The sequence below is a fragment of the Lampetra fluviatilis genome, chromosome 23, assembly GCF_964198595.1.
Source record: "Lampetra fluviatilis chromosome 23, kcLamFluv1.1, whole genome shotgun sequence".
NCBI classification, from domain to species: domain Eukaryota; kingdom Metazoa; phylum Chordata; class Hyperoartia; order Petromyzontiformes; family Petromyzontidae; genus Lampetra; species Lampetra fluviatilis.
The window spans coordinates 13,268,466-13,286,754 of NC_136297.1; the positions used below are offsets into that span (position 1 = coordinate 13,268,466).

General features: G+C 59.0%; 2 protein-coding genes across 3 annotated transcripts; one reads left to right on the top strand and one right to left on the bottom strand.

Annotated features, from left to right (window-relative positions):
- Window positions 1–2,730: 2,730 nt before the first annotated feature.
- On the top strand, window positions 2,731–9,128 carry CPPED1 (calcineurin like phosphoesterase domain containing 1). Of its 2 annotated transcripts, none has more exons than XM_078867451.1 (5): window positions 2,731–3,023; window positions 6,032–6,244; window positions 7,007–7,296; window positions 7,585–7,720; window positions 8,732–9,128. In XM_078867451.1, exons 1-5 carry the CDS (start codon window positions 2,966–2,968, stop codon window positions 8,941–8,943), a joined length of 909 nt encoding a protein of 302 aa, XP_078723577.1. In that variant the 5' UTR covers window positions 2,731–2,965; the 3' UTR covers window positions 8,944–9,128. The 2 variants fall into 2 exon arrangements, with proteins under 2 accessions (XP_078723577.1, XP_078723578.1); XM_078867452.1 differs by lacking the exon at window positions 2,731–3,023 and adding an exon at window positions 5,624–5,756.
- Window positions 9,129–11,553: 2,425 nt separating this feature from the next.
- LOC144940878 (protein shisa-9B-like) lies at window positions 11,554–17,290 on the bottom strand. Its single transcript, XM_078867372.1, has 5 exons — window positions 16,268–17,290; window positions 13,364–13,506; window positions 12,960–13,082; window positions 11,950–12,236; window positions 11,554–11,700 (listed from the first exon to the last, which is right to left on the bottom strand). Exons 1-5 carry the CDS (start codon window positions 16,810–16,812, stop codon window positions 11,554–11,556), a joined length of 1,245 nt encoding a protein of 414 aa, XP_078723498.1. The 5' UTR covers window positions 16,813–17,290.
- Between the last annotated feature and the right edge of the window lie 999 nt (window positions 17,291–18,289).

Below are 18,289 nucleotides of genomic sequence, written 5' to 3' on the forward strand. Positions count from 1 at the left end.
TGCAAGGGGGGTTGATTACAGCCATCGCGGTGGTGATAAGGTGATGTCGCACCGGGCATGTTGCGGCTGATTCATTATAATGCGGGTGGTCTTAACAACGGTGGTGACAGTGATGTTCGATTATGAGTATGTTGTTGATTGGTGACGGTGATTATGCTTGCTGCTGCTACTGACTGATGTCTAATGACACGGTGATGGAGGATGTTGAACAATGATGTTCAACGTGAAAGGACGATCATGACATTTACTAACGATGCTGATGTATCATGTCAATAATGTTTGCGGTGCTGGATGGTGATGACCTTGCGGTGGCGCTGTAATACAATGAAATTGTACTCCCGAGTCCCGACCAAATCACCCATCACAGATTTGCCCCCCCCCCATATATGGAAGTAAATTGGGCGTGGCGTTAGCCGATGGGGGTGTCTTTGCACATAAAAGGTTTTATTTTGGTGTTTCTACCGTGCTGCTTCTACCACCGCCGGGCGACTCAAATGCAGCAAGTTGGCACAGTAGGGGGCAGAGCTCATGGTGCATCTACCGGTCATCTCAGTCAACTCATGGCACCTGCTGGGTCTGTCCTGAGACCTCCTGCACCTAGCCTGGCACAGTAGCGGTCACAGCTGGTGGTGCATCTACCGGTCATCTCAGTCAACCCATTGCACCTGCTGGGTCTGTCCCGTGACCTGCACCTAGCCTGGCACAGTAGGGGGCAGAGCTGATGGTGCATCTACCGGTCATCTCAGTCAACCCATGGCACCTGCTGGGTCTGTCCTGAGACCTCCTGCACCTAACCTGGCACAGTAGGGGTCACAGCTGGTGGTGCATCTACCGGTCATCTCAGTCAACCCATGACACCTGCTGGGTCTGTCCTGAGACCTCCTGCACCTAACCTGGCACAGTAGGGGTCACAGCTGGTGGTGCATCTACCGGTCATCTCAGTCAACCCATGGCACCTGCTGGGTCTGTCCGTGACCTGGCCTGGCACAGGGGCCGTGGTGACATCACCGTCACTAAGTGGCGAATGGCGGGGATTGGTGTTGGTGGATGGTCTTGTGGATCGTGAATCGCGGTTCTTGTATCAATTCCGCTCAGTCCATCCGGCACCCAGCTCTAAGTCAATCTGGTAGCGATCTTGAAAATTGACGATTTATTATCATTATTATTAAATTATATTACACGGTTGACAGATACATAACGGCATTGATGTCCGATTTGTACGTAACTTTTTATATTAGTTTATTCATATAGTCGATCAAAGTGCTTTATGTTGCTGTTTACAAATGTCATTCTTTAATGCTTAGCAATCTATGCTATGCCAATGTCCGATTTTATAATAGCCGCGATTCAGTGTATAATATTCCTTCTTAGAACTGACTCTGAGTGTCCGATATCGTATTAAACTTCACGGAGTGAGTGCAAACAAGACCATTACATCCTGACGTCCGACTTCATGTTAAACTTGATTCTGAGTGTCAGATTTTGTGTTAAACTTTATTCAGTGAATACATACAAAACCATGACATTCCTATGTCCTGCATATTTAACTTGATTCTGAGTGTAAGGTTTTGTGTTAAGCTTAATTCGGCGAGTGCAAGCAATGACACACAGACTGAGACGTGAGTAGCGCCTCAAATGGTGCCACACGCACGCAGAGAAACAGAACCACAAAGCCGCCACACGCATCAGGCGTAACGTCAGAACTTCTCTAACGCCTATGGCCCGACGCAGTCCTGACACACACACAGTCCACCGAGTCCGTGTCTGCACGGCACATCTGCTCCGCTCAACTCCGGCTGGCAGCGGTCTCGTGCGAGGGTAGAGAGGGGTGGGCTGGAACGCGGCTCGTGCCCGGGGTGGTGAGGCTGCCCCCTGGTGGGGAGCCGCAGTAGCCCAACTCTGTCTCTCTCCCCAGAACAACAATCGGATGCAGCACCAACGCTTTGCAACAAACCTTGTTTCCTCCCTTAACGTCGGAAATCTTCCTTTTAAAAAATGTCTTGAAACAGAAGATTCGTGCTGGATACAGTCACATTTGCAAATGTGACTGTAACTTGTATCATTACACGTGTATCGATAGTTGCATGTGTTTGTGCCATTGTATTGAATGACTCCTGCTGCGTGGTGTTATCTTGGTGCGGGCTGGGACTGTTTTGTTGATTGTTCTGCCTTTCCCAAGCTTGACCAATAGGACTTGTATAGTTAATGCATGTACAGTATTTATATTTAGTGACTTGCTGAACATCTTATATATTTTGCACTCCTTTAGTTGTTTATATTGTTTGCTGTTGACTTCTGTGAAATAAGAGCTTCATCGCTCATCGGATTCCTTCAGCCGAAATACAGATTCAGATCGTCATTGTAAGCGGCACTCATCTGCACTACCAATTCCATAGGGCCTTTATCCGCACTACCAATTCCATAGAGCCTCTATCCAAACTACCAATTCCACAAAGCCTCTATCCGAACTACCAATTACACAGGGCCTCTATCCGCACTACCAATTCCACAGAGCCTCTATCCGCACTACCAATTCCACAGGGCCTCTATCCGCACTACAAATTCCAGTGTTGGACAAAGAACACGTGACCAGAGCTGACATTATATTTCCCAATGCGCTTCCGCGACCGCCAACGCCCTCGTCTCAATTGGTTGGCTGCCGCTGTCACGTGACGCTCCGGATGGCACCCAATCACGTCAGTCTATCGTTGCCTATGCGCTCTACGAAATCAAATCGCTAAGAGTTTTCACGTGATCAATCAACCGCGGGGCCACGTGACCAGCGCGGGCAATCAACGAGCACGTGACTAATTAGGATCACGTGACTAATGAGGAGCACGTGACCAATCGGAAGCAGGGGACCTCGAAAGTGCGCGGTGATTAATTCGGAGCAAGTTGCCCTCGCGAGGAGCGCGCGGCTGACCAATCAGGAGCGCGCGGACCCCCCGCGGCAGCGCGCGCGGGGATGGAGGCGGAGTTCACGCGACGCGCGCGCGAGCGCCGCTTCCTGGGCCTGGATGAGCGTGCGTGACCACCACCACAACCACCACCACCACCATAGCTCGCAACCACCACCACCACGCTGCGTGACCACCACCACAACCACCACCACCACCACCATAGCTCGCAACCACCACCACCACGCTGCGTGACCACCACAACCACCACCACCACCATAGCTCGCAACCACCACCACCACGCTGCGTGACCACCACCACAACCACCACCACCACCATAGCTCGCAACCACCACCACCACGCTGCGTGACCACCACCACAACCACCACCACCACCATAGCTCGCAACCACCACCACCACGCTGCGTGACCACCACCACAACCACCACCATAGCTCGCAACCACCACCACCACGCTGCGTGACCACCACCACAACCACCACCACCACCATAGCTCGCAACCACCACCACCACGCTGCGTGACCACCACCACAACCACCACCACCACCATAGCTCGCAACCACCACCACCACGCTGCGTGACCACCACCACAACCACCACCACCATAGCTCGCAACCACCACCACCACGCTGCGTGACCACCACCACAACCACCACCACCACCATAGCTCGCAACCACCACCACCACGCTGCGTGACCACCACCACAACCACCACCACCACCATAGCTCGCAACCACCACCACCACGCTGCGTGACCACCACCACAACCACCACCACCACCATAGCTCGCAACCACCACCACGCTGCGTGACCACAACCACCACCACCACCACCATAGCTCGCAACCACCACCACCACGCTGCGTGACCACCACCACAACCACCACCACCATAGCTCGCAACCACCACCACCACGCTGCGTGACCACCACCACAACCACCACCACCATAGCTCGCAACCACCACCACCACGCTGCGTGACCACCACCACAACCACCACCACCATAGCTCGCAACCACCACCACCACGCTGCGTGACCACCACCACAACCACCACCACCACCACCATAGCTCGCAACCACCACCACCACGCTGCGTGACCACCACCACAACCACCACCACCATAGCTCGCAACCACCACCACCACGCTGCGTGACCACCACCACAACCACCACCACCATAGCTCGCAACCACCACCACCACGCTGCGTGACCACAACCACCACCACCACCATAGCTCGCAACCACCACCACCACGCTGCGTGACCACCACCACCACCACCATAGCTCGCAACCACCACCACCACGCTGCGTGACCACCACCACAACCACCACCATAGCTCGCAACCACCACCACCACGCTGCGTGACCACAACCACCACCACGCTGCGTGACCACCACCACAACCACCACCACCATAGCTCGCAACCACCACCACCACGCTGCGTGACCACAACCACCACCACCACCATAGCTCGCAACCACCACCACCACGCTGCGTGACCACCACCACAACCACCACCACCATAGCTCGCAACCACCACCACCACGCTGCGTGACCACCACCACAACCACCACCATAGCTCGCAACCACCACCACCACGCTGCGTGACCACAACCACCACCACGCTGCGTGACCACCACCACAACCACCACCACCATAGCTCGCAACCACCACCACCACGCTGCGTGACCACAACCACCACCACCACCACCATAGCTCGCAACCACCACCACCACGCTGCGTGACCACCACCACCACCACCATAGCTCGCAACCACCACCACCACGCTGCGTGACCACCACCACCACCATAGCTCGCAACCACCACCACCACGCTGCGTGACCACCACCACAACCACCACCATAGCTCGCAACCACCACCACCACGCTGCGTGACCACAACCACCACCACCACCATAGCTCGCAACCACCACCACCACGCTGCGTGACCACCACCACAACCACCACCATAGCTCGCAACCACCACCACCACGCTGCGTGACCACAACCACCACCACGCTGCGTGACCACCACCACAACCACCACCACCATAGCTCGCAACCACCACCACCACGCTGCGTGACCACAACCACCACCACGCTGCGTGACCACCACCACAACCACCACCACCACCATAGCTCGCAACCACCACCACGCTGCGTGACCACCACCACAACCACCACCACCACCATAGCTCGCAACCACCACCACCACGCTGCGTGACCACCACCACAACCACCACCACCACCATAGCTCGCAACCACCACCACCACGCTGCGTGACCACCACCACAACCACCACCACCACCATAGCTCGCAACCACCACCACCACGCTGCGTGACCACCACCACAACCACCACCACCACAGCTCGCAACCACCACCACGCTGCGTGACCACCACCACAACCACCACCACCATAGCTCGCAACCACCACCACGCTGCGTGACCACCACCACCATAGCTCGCAACCACCACCACCACGCTGCGTGACCACAACCACCACCACGCTGCGTGACCACCACCACAACAACCACCACCACCATAGCTCGCAACCACCACCACGCTGCGTGACCACCACCACAACCACCACCACCACAGCTCACAACCACCACCAGGCTGCGTGACCGTGACCTCGCGTGCCTGGACGTGCGAGCACGGCAGAGATGTGACGGCGCCTCATCGTCCGCGCAGCACACCGACAGCAATTAACAAAACAATCAGACATCGTCTCCACATCTCCTAATAAAAATGTGTTTCTCACGTCCTATCAGCCGCACTAGCGTCATTGTTTAATTTCTCGTCATTGCCAAGTAATGTTCCAAGACTCGCTCCTTACCGAGGTTAGCGTCACGTCTTTGTATGTGCTCACTAGACACCTGACACACCATTGTATCAGTAATGTAACCGTTGCCACCGTCTGTATCCCTACCCTCGCCCATATCTCTCATCCTTGCCCCTCGCCCTGCGCCTCATCCTCACCCTGCCCAATCCCGACCCCTGTGATCCTGAACCTGCCCCTCTCCCTGCCCTTATAATTCTCTGACCCTGCCCTCTCACACTGCCCCTCACGGCCTGCCCTGCCCTTTTTCCTCCCGTCTGCCCCGACGCCCCGCAGGCGAGTGGCAGGGCAGCTTCTTGTTTGTGCAGGGCGCCGACCCCCAGCTGGGGCTGATGAAGGAGTGGGAGTCGGGGGTGGTGAGCGCGGCGGGTGGGGACGAGTGGGCCGAGGAGCTGCGTCTCGCGCGTGCCGCCGTGGCCGCCGTCAACCGCATGCGGCCACGGCCACGCTTCCTCGTGCTGTGCGGCGACCTCGTGCACGCCATGCCTGGTGAGGACGGCCTCGCCCGCACGCTCGCCGCATTCTCCCACACACTAACCACACAAACACCTCGCCTGCACGCGCAACACACCTCAACAAGCTCACAACATGCCACGTGCACCCACGTACTAATGACACTCGATCACCACGCACTCTGCGCACACGCACACTTCCTCCACGCACAAACCCCACTCGCTGCACCCACATATTCTACGTACAAACGCACTCACCACACACGGTGCTAGCACCCTCCCCGGCATTGGAGACAACTCCAGCTACTGATGGAGCTACTGCTGCCACGACCGTGTCCACGCCAGCGTTAGCCCCGTGCACCACTGCCGCACGCACGCACAGACGGACGTGATGCTCGCAGACCGGTGCACCGCCTGAGGCTCAGACGGCTGAACTCATGCAGCTGTAATGAGAGAACGCAGCTCACTCGGGGACAGGCTGCTCGTTCGATTGCACCACAAACGTTTAAAAGTGCCCCAGCTGTCCTGGCAGAGTAATTAACTAGACTCTGTGTCGGCCGCGTCTACTTACCCCCATCGGTCGCGACGTCTGTCATCGTTGCCTCTCCCCATGGCCCCACATGGCACCGTCATTGTGGGGTCGAACGCTGGCAACCGTCAAATCGGTCACCGTCAACTTGGAAACGAGACTGCCATCAGAAAAGGCACAAATGGCAACGATTGCAATCAACACGCAGATGATTAAATCACCCCTAACCCTTTCACCTTTCCTATCTGCACGACGCGTCGCGTGGCGCAGGGCAAGCGAACCGCGCGGCACAGGAGGAGGATCTGCGAGCCGCCCTGTGCGAGCTGGACCCCGCCATCCCGCTCGTGCTGCTGCCGGGCAACCACGACATCGGCAACGCCCCCACGGCCGCCACGGTGGAGGCTTACCGCCGCTCCTGGGGGGACGACTATTTCGCGTTCTGGGCGGGTGGCGCGCGCTTCCTTGTGCTCAACTCGCAGCTCTTCGTGGACGCGTCGCTCTGCCCCGAGCTGGCGGAGGAGCAGGAGCGCTGGCTCGAAGAGCAGCTCGAGAGCTACAAGGTGAAGAGCCGTCCACCCTCTCCCCTCGCCACCACCCGCCGGCCCCGGGGAGAGGGCGCCCGGGTGGGCGGCGGGCTTCCGCCCGCACTTGGCCCCCACCGCGATCGCCGGATGGTGCCGGCGACGCGGGTCTGTCGGACGTCTCCCGACTGTGCGGCAGGTGCCGCTGCGTTGGCTCGCGTGCTGGGGTGCTGTGATTGGGGTGTTGTTGGCGTTGGGGTGTTGCCCTGCGCGTTTGTCACGTTGTGTCCTCGCGTGTCGCCACGTGGCTGCCCCTTGTGTCTGCAGGCGGAGGGGCCGCGGGGGCCGCTCGTCATCCTGCAGCACACGCCGCTCTTCCTCGTCGCGCCCGACGAGGACGACGACTACTTCAACGTGGAGCGCCGTGCGCGACGGCGCCTCCTGGACAAGTTCAGCGCTGCCGGTGACCGCCACCTCACTCTCCCAACCAGACCCACACACGGTTGTTGAATCGGGTTTTTTATGTTCGTGCAGTGAAGCGTACGCCAGCCGCGACCTCTGGGCGGTGACGTGGCCTGGCGCTAGCACGTTCGCCACTTGGAATCCAGAAGGCCACCCTGGTTATCCTGCGGATGTCAACCGTGAGGCTGTACGCGCGCCCTCTGTTGCACAGTGGACATTACAGTACCCCGATTTCGTTAGAAACGAGCAGGCCGATGTGCAGCGGCATCACGGTCCAAATTCGAACTATTACTCCCAATTTACTCAATTGGGATTACACGCAGAAATCACCACCCCCTACTGGAAGGCTCATGCCCGCTCAGGCCAGGTGCTGAATCACCTCGAGCCAGGACGGCTACCACTGGGGCTGCCGTTTGAATGCGTGAAATCTTCTTTTCGTGTCCGTCCACCAAAGTCGGTGTCCTTCGAACGGCGATCGCATCTCGGCGCGCGGGTCGCCTGCTGCAAGATCCTGCACAGTGCAGTGCCCTTTCTCCAGCAGTGGGCAGAGCAACAGGTGTCACACGGTCCTCTCCGCCTCTCGCTACCGTAGTCGCAGCAGCTCTCTGGTTGTGTACTGCCAAGTGGCCGGGTTGGGTGCCAAGTTGGTTCGGTCATCCACGTGGTCCACCCCGCGAATTTACCTGTGGAGAGTTGTCCACTCACCTCGATGCCCACGCTGATCTCGGCACCGATGCGTCCGAGTTGCTCCCGCCACGTCTCCTTGCAGGAGTGTCGTTCAGTGCCCGTGTTGTTGCGAGGAAGCTCCTTGACTTCAGCTGTGCGGGTGTGTCGAGGGTGTCTGCTGTCTCCGCTTTGTGCGAGATGTGATGTAAGCTCGTTGTGTGTGAAGCGCTCCGAGACGCCCCGGCGTGTAATGGCGCTCGAGCCAAAGAAATCGTTATTGCAGGTGAAGAAGCTGGAGGCTGACCGGCGCTCACCTGTGTCACCCGCGTCGTGTCGCCACACGCAGGTGTCTGCGCCGTGTTCACCGGCCACTACCACCGCAACGCGGGAGGGCGCTGCGGCGCCGTCGAGGTGGTGGTCTCCTCTGCCATCGGCTGCCAGATAGGCAGCGACGTGTCGGGTCTCCGTGTCGTCACGGTAACCGAGGCTGGCGTGCGACACCGATATTACGGGATGGACCAGGTCCCGGAACGCGTCGAGCTTGACGTGGAGCAGTGACCCTCGCGGAAAAACAACCGGGCGCGGCGCCTGATTAGCACAGGGTGGCGGCCGCTGCTGCTGCAGCTGCTCACAATAGATTTTTTTAACTGAGAAAAGCATATGGCCTTCGTAAAGCTGGGTCATCGAGCTGTAACTCGGGTGTCGGGTGTGCGTGTTGAACATGGATTTAGGAATGACGGGATGGATGGGGGGGGGGCAGTGGGGAGGGAAGTGGTGGGGCAAAGAGTGGGGGTGCGAAGCTGTTGCCAATAAAGCGCCCGTGTCATTTGGGAGTGGATGCGTCATGGGCCCTGCTTGAGATTCAGCGCGCGCGCAGGCCGCGCCGGGACATGAGCACACAGCTCACTTGTATTTAGGTCGTTTTAATGTTTAATCACGTATACGCCGTGGTTACATTGTAAACAAAAACACCAGGGATTATATTACACGCGGTCTCGCTGCGCTACCCGGGAAGCCACGTATTGCTTTGCCTCGACACCGCTCGCACCTCTGTCCTCTTCATTTCCGGCTCGCCAGAAATTGTTTCTGTAACCATTATGGAAATTACGCCACCCCTAGACCCTGCAGTCGAGGCGAATCAGTCAGCGACAAAATGCAGCGTTCCCCACGGCCGTGTCGGGCCCAGGGTCCGCTTGCCTCGCCGGGCCTGCTGTTCACACAGACGCACGGCTGGAATGTTTTTAGCGAGTAGTATTAGCTTGGAATGGACAAAAATTCCAACATTTTCTATGTAATTTCACTAGTGTATGACTGTAATTATAAATATATGGAAGCGTGGACATCACACGGTCTTACAAAATATCCACTGAAGTAGTGTACACATTACGAGTGCGTTCCATAAAAAGCTTACGTATGTATGTATGATTACACAATCACAGGGCTCATGCACATTTCGAATTGTAGACAAGAGTTATTAATATTAACATTACAACGTCAAAAAACTATTGGGTTGTAGTGGTGGGGAATGCAGCTGTGCTTACCACCGACACAGGGGCCCACACGGCCCAGGCCCCCACTGCGTGGACGCGGGTAAATTGGGAGGCTTGGGGCGGCACGTATCGTGTTGATCGACAAATAGTATCTGCAACACCTGGGGGGCCGAATATTAAACCAGAGTATGGCGCGTGCGGCGGCCCCCAGCCACCGCACGTGCACAAGCAGCCCTTGTATCAGCGCTGCCGAGGGGGCGCCTGCCTACGGCAAGCGGGGACGGGCAAAGGAGGAGAACTGACACTGTGAGAACGAGCCCAACGATGGGGGCGAGAGTTGCACCGACTCCTCCATGCAGGAGACTTTGGCAGGAGAGGGGAGCGCTACTGGTCACGTTGGGTTTGGAGGGCCCACTGCCCAGGCTGCGGCCTACACCTTGGTTTGCTCCAGCCTGCTCGTGAAGTTCACTCAGCACGGCCTCCTCTTGATTTGAAGTTTAAGATGCACGACACGGTGGTTTGTTGTGGGGGCAGATGGCCCAGTTAGGGCCGAGACTCGAGGATTTCCATGTGGTACAGGAACAGAAAGTGCCGGGATTGGATCCCCAGACCGGTAAATCATAGAAAAACCTCTGGAACCAAATACCGACATATCTCATTGAAAACTAATACACTGACGGAGAAGCCGTAGGAAACTCAAATACTAATGAAAACCCCAAAGGAAAATCCAGCGAATTATGGAAAAGGCAAGAAATGTGAGGAAAATCCTAAAATAGTCGGAAAACCCACAGAGTATAAACCCACTGGCACACTCGGCCGCTAACATCGACGTGTGGCTGCTGCGGACACCTGGACTCCACGTCCGAGTCGTTATTGCTAATGTTATTGCAGCGTCCCCATCAAGTGCCACGATTCATTACGTCTAGGGAGAGCGACGACCGCTCAAGCTCCTTCTCACCTTTGTCCAAAAAGGACAAGCGGTTGAATTGGACGCACGCGAGCGCGAGCGATGGATATAAAACGATGACGATATCGGAGAAAGTCACGGTAACATCAACTTTTCTTCTTTTCCACCAAAGACGACGCGTGTGATTCAAATCCAGTGCTGGCTGTGATTGTGGCCTGGGCTAGTTGGGCACGTGCAGCCCCTGCGGGGCCCAGAGATGCATTCTGCACAACGCAGCGCGCGTCCACGACCGACGGTGCGGCCCGCGGACCGGCCTCGTGGGTTCGGCCCAGGGTTGCCACGGTGGCCCCCAGGTGTCTCGTTCCGCCTACCGTTCCCTCGACAAAGATGAACAAGGTCGCGAAGGATGTGCAACACACGTCGCCGCGCACACCCCGCTCATCCGAACCACGACCGCTAACATGTAAACTGTGTACGAATCACGACACACAACCCGGGGACACACGCCGCGCTCCATGGCAATCCACAACCTCTGCTCCGCGCGGGACTCTGCGGGGAGCGACCAGGGCAGCCAGGGTCACTGTGAGGCCGCACACCCTCGCCCGCAGGGACATGGGGCCGGGGCAGTGGGGCCATCAGCAGCACCGTTACACGCGCCGCTCGCACGCGAACCCGCACAGCACACGCCACGGTGGGAGACTGCAGGGGCCCATCGGCAGGACCGTGGGGCAACTTGCATTCGCCTTGCAGACGAGACGCGGTCAGCGCCGTTCACACCGTCACCTCGGACTTGCTGAGCGTCGTCTGCGAGGGTCTGAGCGTGCTCTGCTGGCGCTGGTGATGGCGGCCGCTCCCGCTGCCGCTCGTCGGGATCCTGTCGAGGGTACTGTGGTAGCGCAGGGGCCCAGGCCAGGTGTCCTGCTGGGACAGCTGCCCCCGCACCCCGGGGCCCCCAGGACCCTGCTGCTGCTGCTGCCCCCGCGTGTGGTGGTGCTGGAGGGTGTGGTGCTGCTGCTGCTGCTGCTGATGGTGCTGTGGCTGGTGATGCTCGTGTTGGTGATGTTCATGCTGGCTCTGGTGCTGGCTCTGTTGGTGCTGCGGCGGCGGCGGCTGGTGGTGGTGGTGGTGGAGCGGGTGGTGGTGGTGGTGCTGCTGCTGGTGCAGCGCCTGGGAGCCTGAGCGCGACACGGAGTCCCCCTCGCCGCGGGGGAGGGAGCGCTCCCTGGCGGGACTCGCCCACGCGCCGGGGTGCGAGTGCATCTTGGTCATGCGGCTCTTGGCCCCTGCCAGCTCGTCCTCGTCCCCGCGGCCGCCCCCCTTGCCGCTCGCCTCGCTCGCCTGGCGCGACGTGCTCGCTCTGACGGGGCTGGCAGAGCGCAGGGGCAGGGAGGTTGGCGGTCCCGCGTCAGAGGAGAAGTGAATCTTCCCCACGTGATCCAGGAGCCCGGACTTCTCTGCAATAGCACGGACACGGGGGGCAGGGTGAGGGGGGCGAGGCCGCTAATGAGAGACACCCAGATGGACCCCAGTCGGCATTGGTGGATTCATCCATCCCCACGTTGAAACCGACGAAAATTGCTGTGAAGTGGATTTATATTCAAGAATCAATTTCCAAAATTTCACATTTGAGCATCTCTACCACTCTGTCACGTCCAAATAAAATCTCGACACGAGGTAAATCCTCCCCTCCACAAACCATTTTGGGTGATGTCTACATCCGTGTATTTCATCCAGCGAGTTCCATCTCAAATTCTGTCCAGAATTCGATGGATCTCCCCACCGATCTTATCTCCCGCTCACTCCCATAGCCACTCTCCAACATCACTTCAAACACCAAGTCCATCGTTCTCGCCACCATCGCACCCATCACTTTGTGACTCCCTCCCTAGGCCACCTCCTAGATCCAAAATCTCCTTCAGCCCCACCAGACATCTCTCCACCGCTCTGCTGACCCCCCCCATTCTGTCACCTGATTCCAGCTTCAGAGACCCACCAATCCTCCCGTCGAGCAAACATCCCGACACCCGCGCTCCCCAACCGTCTTGTCCTCACCGCCGTGCTGCCATCCACTCAAACCCAGCTCCGTGTTGCTTCCCTGCGCGTTGGGGACGGAGCGCCGGGCCAGCAGAGGGAGCCATGGGCACGTGGACCCAAATCTTTGGGAAGGGCATCCTCACCAATTCGTTTCGGAAGGGAGGGATGTCGGCCTCCCTCCGCCTGATTGGCTGCCTCGTAGGTGGGCGGGGCTTCCGATGCCAGGTGCGGCTGTGAATGAAAGATGGTCTTGAGCTGGGACTGATCTAGGAATGAAGAGAGGACGGAGAAAACACAGTGAATCAGTCACGGGGAACACGGCGAATCGGTCACAAAGCACACGGAGAGTTGGTCACGGGAAACACGGAGAGTTAGTCACGGTGAATCAGTCACGGGAAAGATGAATCAGCCACGAGGTACGTTGCAAATCAGTCATGAGGAATTAGTCACGTGCATGGTGAATGTGTGCATGGTGAGTGTCCGTGGCGTGGTGAGCATGGTGCGTGGCGTACGTGGTGAGTATGGTGAGTGAGCGTGGTGAGTGTACCCAGGCTGGGCCTCGCTCCGTGCATGAACCCGGCCTCCATGGAGGAGGCCCGGGGGGGCTGCATGGAGGGGAACCCCGGGGTGGAGCCGCTGTCCGTGGGCAGCGCCAGTCTACTCTCTTGGCGTGCAGACACGTCCAGCAGCCTGGGCGAGGGGGCAGGGGAAATAGTGGGGAGCAGGGGTGAGAGAGAGGGGAGAGAGTGAGGGGAGGGCATGGGAGAAAGGGAGGGGGGCAGGGTAGGGGGGCATGAGAGCGGCGGGTGAAAGGGAGGGCAGGGGAGAGTGGGGGCATGGGAGAGCGGTGTGGGGCAGGAGAGAGAGGGGGCAGGAGAAAGGGGGGGCAGGAGAGAGGGGGGGCAGGAGAGAGGGGGGGCAGGAGAGGGGGGGGGGCAGGCTGACTCCTTTCCTCCAGCTGCGGACGAGGCGCGGATCGGGGAGTGCAATGGGGACGATCACCCCCCCCCCCCCCGTCACTCACCATTCACCTCGTCACATCACCCTCGCTCACCCCATCACATTCACCTGCCTCACCCCATCACATCTCACTCACCCCTCACCCTGCAGCCCCGGTGCCTCACACGGGGACGGGTTGAGTCATTGGGACCATTCCCCAGGTAGCATCACAACATAGGCGCGCGCTGATTGCTGTCCGCATGCACTGCAGTGGACGCACACAGACACGCTGGGCCAAAGATCCCCCGTGTAGCCTACACAGGCAAGTGTTGTTTGCGAGCACCTATGAAGACCAATAGACTGCACAGGAGGATGGGGTAGCCAGCACCGCGCTCGGCAGCCTTTGTCTCCCGATGGTGTTGATGTTTACACACCGCACCAGACACTCATCTTCGTCGTTGATGTTGGCCGTGATCGGGAATGGAACTGAGAGATATTCACACTCACACAGCATCTGCAATTTGGCAGTGGCCTCGCTCCGTCGAATCAGTCGAGCGGCATTCTCTTTTCATCAGCTGCGCAACGCTGTGTGGAAGCTGCCTGGCCTGTCCGCACATTTATGCCCTCCCTTCTCTATGCATGCGAAACGTGGTGCCCTTTAAAGGAACATACTTCAGGCTGGCCTGCCTACGATCCATCCGGAGTTTAACCAGCCTGGATTATATGAGGAGCGCAAGGATTCTCGAAAGCTCTGGACACATTCCCGTCTATGAGTTTCTCAGGCAGGCGAGGCTGCGTTGGCTGGGTAATGGAGCACGCCAGCCCAGCCACCGCATGCCCAAGCAGCTGCTGTTTGGCCAGATCAGAGCTCGGCAACCTGCGGCTCCAGAGCCGCATGCGGCTCTTTAAAGACTGCTTCGTGACGTTATTCATATTCATTGGGGCTCTTGAAATATTGAGTTCTTACCGAATTGGACATTTTTTATTTTCTTGTTATTTTGGTTGCCGACCCCTGGGCCAGATAGGGAAGGGGGAGAGGAGATCGAATGATGTGCTCAGGAAGGACGTGGAGCTGATTGGACTTGCAGATGACTGGTTCCAGCGGCTTTAAGATCGACCTTTGTGGAGGAGGATCGTGAAGGACGTTACTGGGCAGTTGGAGGCAGTCGCTCTCCAACAATAATGGACAGAGTAACGACGCTCACAACAACTAACGTAGCGTCAGGCGGCTAAAACGCAGAAAGTTCGCACATACGGGAGCACAAGTGATGCATCTGCCAGTCATTTGAGTCAACCCATGGCACCTGGGTCTGCCCCGTGATCTTACAGCGAGCCTTCTACCCCTCACGTGGCCTCAACGTGCACCTAGCCTGGCACAAGCATCGTGGAGACGTCAATGCCTCTTAGTGGCGAAGGGCAGCTATTGTAGGTGTGTGTACACGTGTGAGTGTGTGTGCACGTGGGGAGCAGTGGTGTAGTGGTTAGCGCGCTGTGCTCGAACTCGCTCAGTCTACACAAATGACGTATATCTGAACTGGTCCTGGGCCTCTCTTATGGCGACTCCGCCTCAAATGAGTACCTGGTGCGGTGTGTAAACTTCGCCACTAGGGAGACAAAGGCGGTCGGGCGTGATGTTGGCCATCCACCCCCTCGTGTGCCGTGCCGACTTTCATAGGTGCTCGCTCACATCTCTTGTTCCTACAGCCTGCGGCTGCACGGGCTCTTGGTGCGCACGGTGAGCGGAGCGGTTCGCGCGCTGCGCCACGACTCCCGCTCACGGTCAACACCAGTGACGATTATCTGAACCGGTCCTGGGTCATCTCTCAATCTCGACTCAACCTCAAATGAGTACCTGCTACGGTGTGTAAACATCGTTATTAGGGAGACAAAGGCGGCCGGGCGTGGTGCTGGCCACCCACCCCCTCGTGTACCGTGCCAGACTTCATAGGCGCTGGCTAAAAGCACAAGGGAGATTGTTGTCTTTGTGTGTACACGTATGTGTGTGTACACGTGTGTGTGTGTGTGCACGTGTGTGTACACGTGTGTGTGTACACGTGTGTGTGTACACGTATGTGTGTGTACGCGTATGTGTGTGCGCGCACGTGGTGAAGAGAGTGAGTGTAACATGCGACTCCTGGCATCGGAGTCTCGCAGATGAAACACGGAGCCTTCATCCATAATCATCCTCAACCACAGAATAGCGACAATAACCACAACAACCGCAACCTCCGCAACCACCGCAATAATAAGCACAACGACCACACCAAAGAAACGACAAAAAGCCACGAACCCAACCACAACCGTCCGCTCCTGAGCGGCCGTGCTCCCCGGCACCGGGAGAGGAGCTCGCGAACCACGTCTCGCTTTGTGCACGAGGCGCGTCGTCCAAACCCAAACAGAACCCCAAACGCTTCGGACACACCCCCAATCCCCACACATAGAAGCCCCGAGCCCTCCACACAGACACCCAAGCGCCCCCACGGGCCCCCTCCCGTGTGGTCCCGTCTCCTACCTGCAGTGTCCGCCCGGCTCCCCAGGGGGCTGTGCGGGCAGCAGCCCCCCCGCGGGCTTGTAGAGGCCGACCTTGGTGAAGATGCCCGCCAGCAGCATGAAGGCGACGATGCCGCACACCGAGTACACCACCATGTGCGTCTTGTCGCGCGTCGGGCCGAAGGGCCCCACGACGTCTGGGGGCCCCGTGGAGTCGTTGGCGAGGCGCGGGGTCTCGTTCTTGACGCACTGCGTCTGGTTGAGGCGCGCGCTCGGCTCCTTGCAGCAGTAGCGGAACCCACACGAGCCGCAGCAGATGAAGAAGGGGTGCTTCTGGCACACGAACGGGGGGTCGAACTGGCCCATCACGTCGTAGTAGCCGCGGCACTGCTCCGGCGTCTGCTCGTGCGACGGTTCGGGCGGCGGCGACGGCTCCGCCGTGGCCCCGGGGGGCCTCGTGGCCGAAGCGGCGCCCCCACTGGCGGCCCACGCGCTGGGCCCCCTCGCCGCCGCGACCCCCAAAAGCAGCGGGACGAGGCGGACGAGGAGCCAGCGCGACCCTCGCATGGCGCCACGAACTCCTCTCCCCCACCCTCGATCACCCCCACCCCCCCTCGAGTGGGGGGGCGGGGTGGGGAGAGACTCTGGTCCTGAAAACGCTGACCCTCAGTGACCCCCTCCCTTGTCTCGGTTGTCGTCGCGCTCCCCTCCTCGTTCTCCTCCTCGTCGTGACCCCGTTTGGTGGTCACCGAGGCTGTGGGGGTCCTCGGGAGGTCAATGTCAGGTGGAGGGGGGTCCTCGACGGTCACGGACCGGACCTCTGGGTCCCTCCGCTCAGCGCCCTCTATCCGGCGTCGTCGTCGGGGGAAGAGCGGCTACTGCTCGACGTCCTCCTCGTTCTCCTCCTCGTCGTCTTCCTCCTAACGAACGAACGCGCGAAATCCCAGTTCCTCCGCCCGAACCCCGCTCGGGTCCCCGTCGCAGGGTCCCAAGTTGCTGGGGTCCCCCCCGGATCGTCCCGCTGTGATGAGTGCGACGCCGCGCTCCTTACCTCGCGGCCCTGAGCGGCGCGGGCAGCCGAGACGCGGGTGCCCCCCCCCTCCTCCTCCTCCGGCGCGTGAACTCGAGGAGCGCAGCAGCAGCAGCAGCGCGGAGGCAGCGCGCGCAGAGCGAGCGGCTCCCCGTGGCCACTCGAGGCGCGGGGAGACGGGACGAATCTCGTGGAGATGGAGCCGAGTTTGGAGCGCGACGCGGAGCTGCAAAGCGCAGGAATGAACTGGTGAGATATCGAAAAAATAAACTACGGTTCTGTGGAGGAGTGACCTCGTGAGATACGGAGAATATAAATTATGATGATGTGAATAAAGGTGTGTCATGGCAAAATCCGGTTATCCTGGGCGTGTGCTCGTCCATAGAAGGATGTATGGAACAAGAATCGAGGGAACAGCGATTCCGTCCACAGAAGCAATTGGGACCAAGGTCGACCCCGTGCTATTTGCCATGCTCGCTCGACCCTTTGCTCAAACCCACGCGTAAAGACGGCACCATCCACGTGGAGATGGAGCCGAGGCGCTCCCCGTGGAGATGGAGCCGAGTTTGCGGCGCGCGCGGGATGAATGGACGCACGGCTGCTGCGTGCGGCGCTCTCCGCGAGTGGAGCGGAGGTGGGGGCGGCGCCTGCCGAGCGGGGTCCGCGATGCTGAATTGGGGGGGAGGACGAGGGGGGAGGTGGAGGGGGGAGGAGGGGGGAGGTGGAGGGGGGAGGTGGAGGGGGGAGAGGAGGTGGAGGGGGGAGGAGGGGGGAGGGGCCTCGCGAGCGGCGCGCTCGGCCCCGCCCCTCGGCTTCACCGCCGCGCTTGGAGGCAGTGCAGATCTGTGTACATTTCTCATTGTGGGGGGCAGATCTCACGGTGTGTGTTTGTGGGGGGAGGGGGGGGGTGCTGATCTGATCCTATTGTGGGGGGTAGGGTCACTTGCGGGGCTTATGCTTGCTCGGAGCACGTTTTGTTGGCTCTGAATCGGTGTCTTTGTTGCTCGTGACAAT

Excerpts from the sequence above, each read along its gene's own strand:
- CPPED1 (XM_078867451.1), top strand. The coding sequence starts at position 2,966 with ATGGAGGCGGAGTTCACGCGACGCGCGCGCGAGCGCCGCTTCCTGGGC. Across the intron at positions 3,024-6,031 it reads CTTCCTGGGCCTGGATGAGC|GCGAGTGGCAGGGCAGCTTC; the intron begins GTGCGTGACCAC and ends GACGCCCCGCAG. Across the intron at positions 7,297-7,584 it reads AGCAGCTCGAGAGCTACAAG|GCGGAGGGGCCGCGGGGGCC; the intron begins GTGAAGAGCCGT and ends TTGTGTCTGCAG.
- LOC144940878 (XM_078867372.1), bottom strand. The coding sequence starts at position 16,812 with ATGCGAGGGTCGCGCTGGCTCCTCGTCCGCCTCGTCCCGCTGCTTTTG. Across the intron at positions 13,083-13,363 it reads CGGAGCGAGGCCCAGCCTGG|ATCAGTCCCAGCTCAAGACC; the intron begins GTACACTCACCA and ends CTTCATTCCTAG. Across the intron at positions 12,237-12,959 it reads CTCCCTTCCGAAACGAATTG|AGAAGTCCGGGCTCCTGGAT; the intron begins GTGAGGATGCCC and ends GTGCTATTGCAG.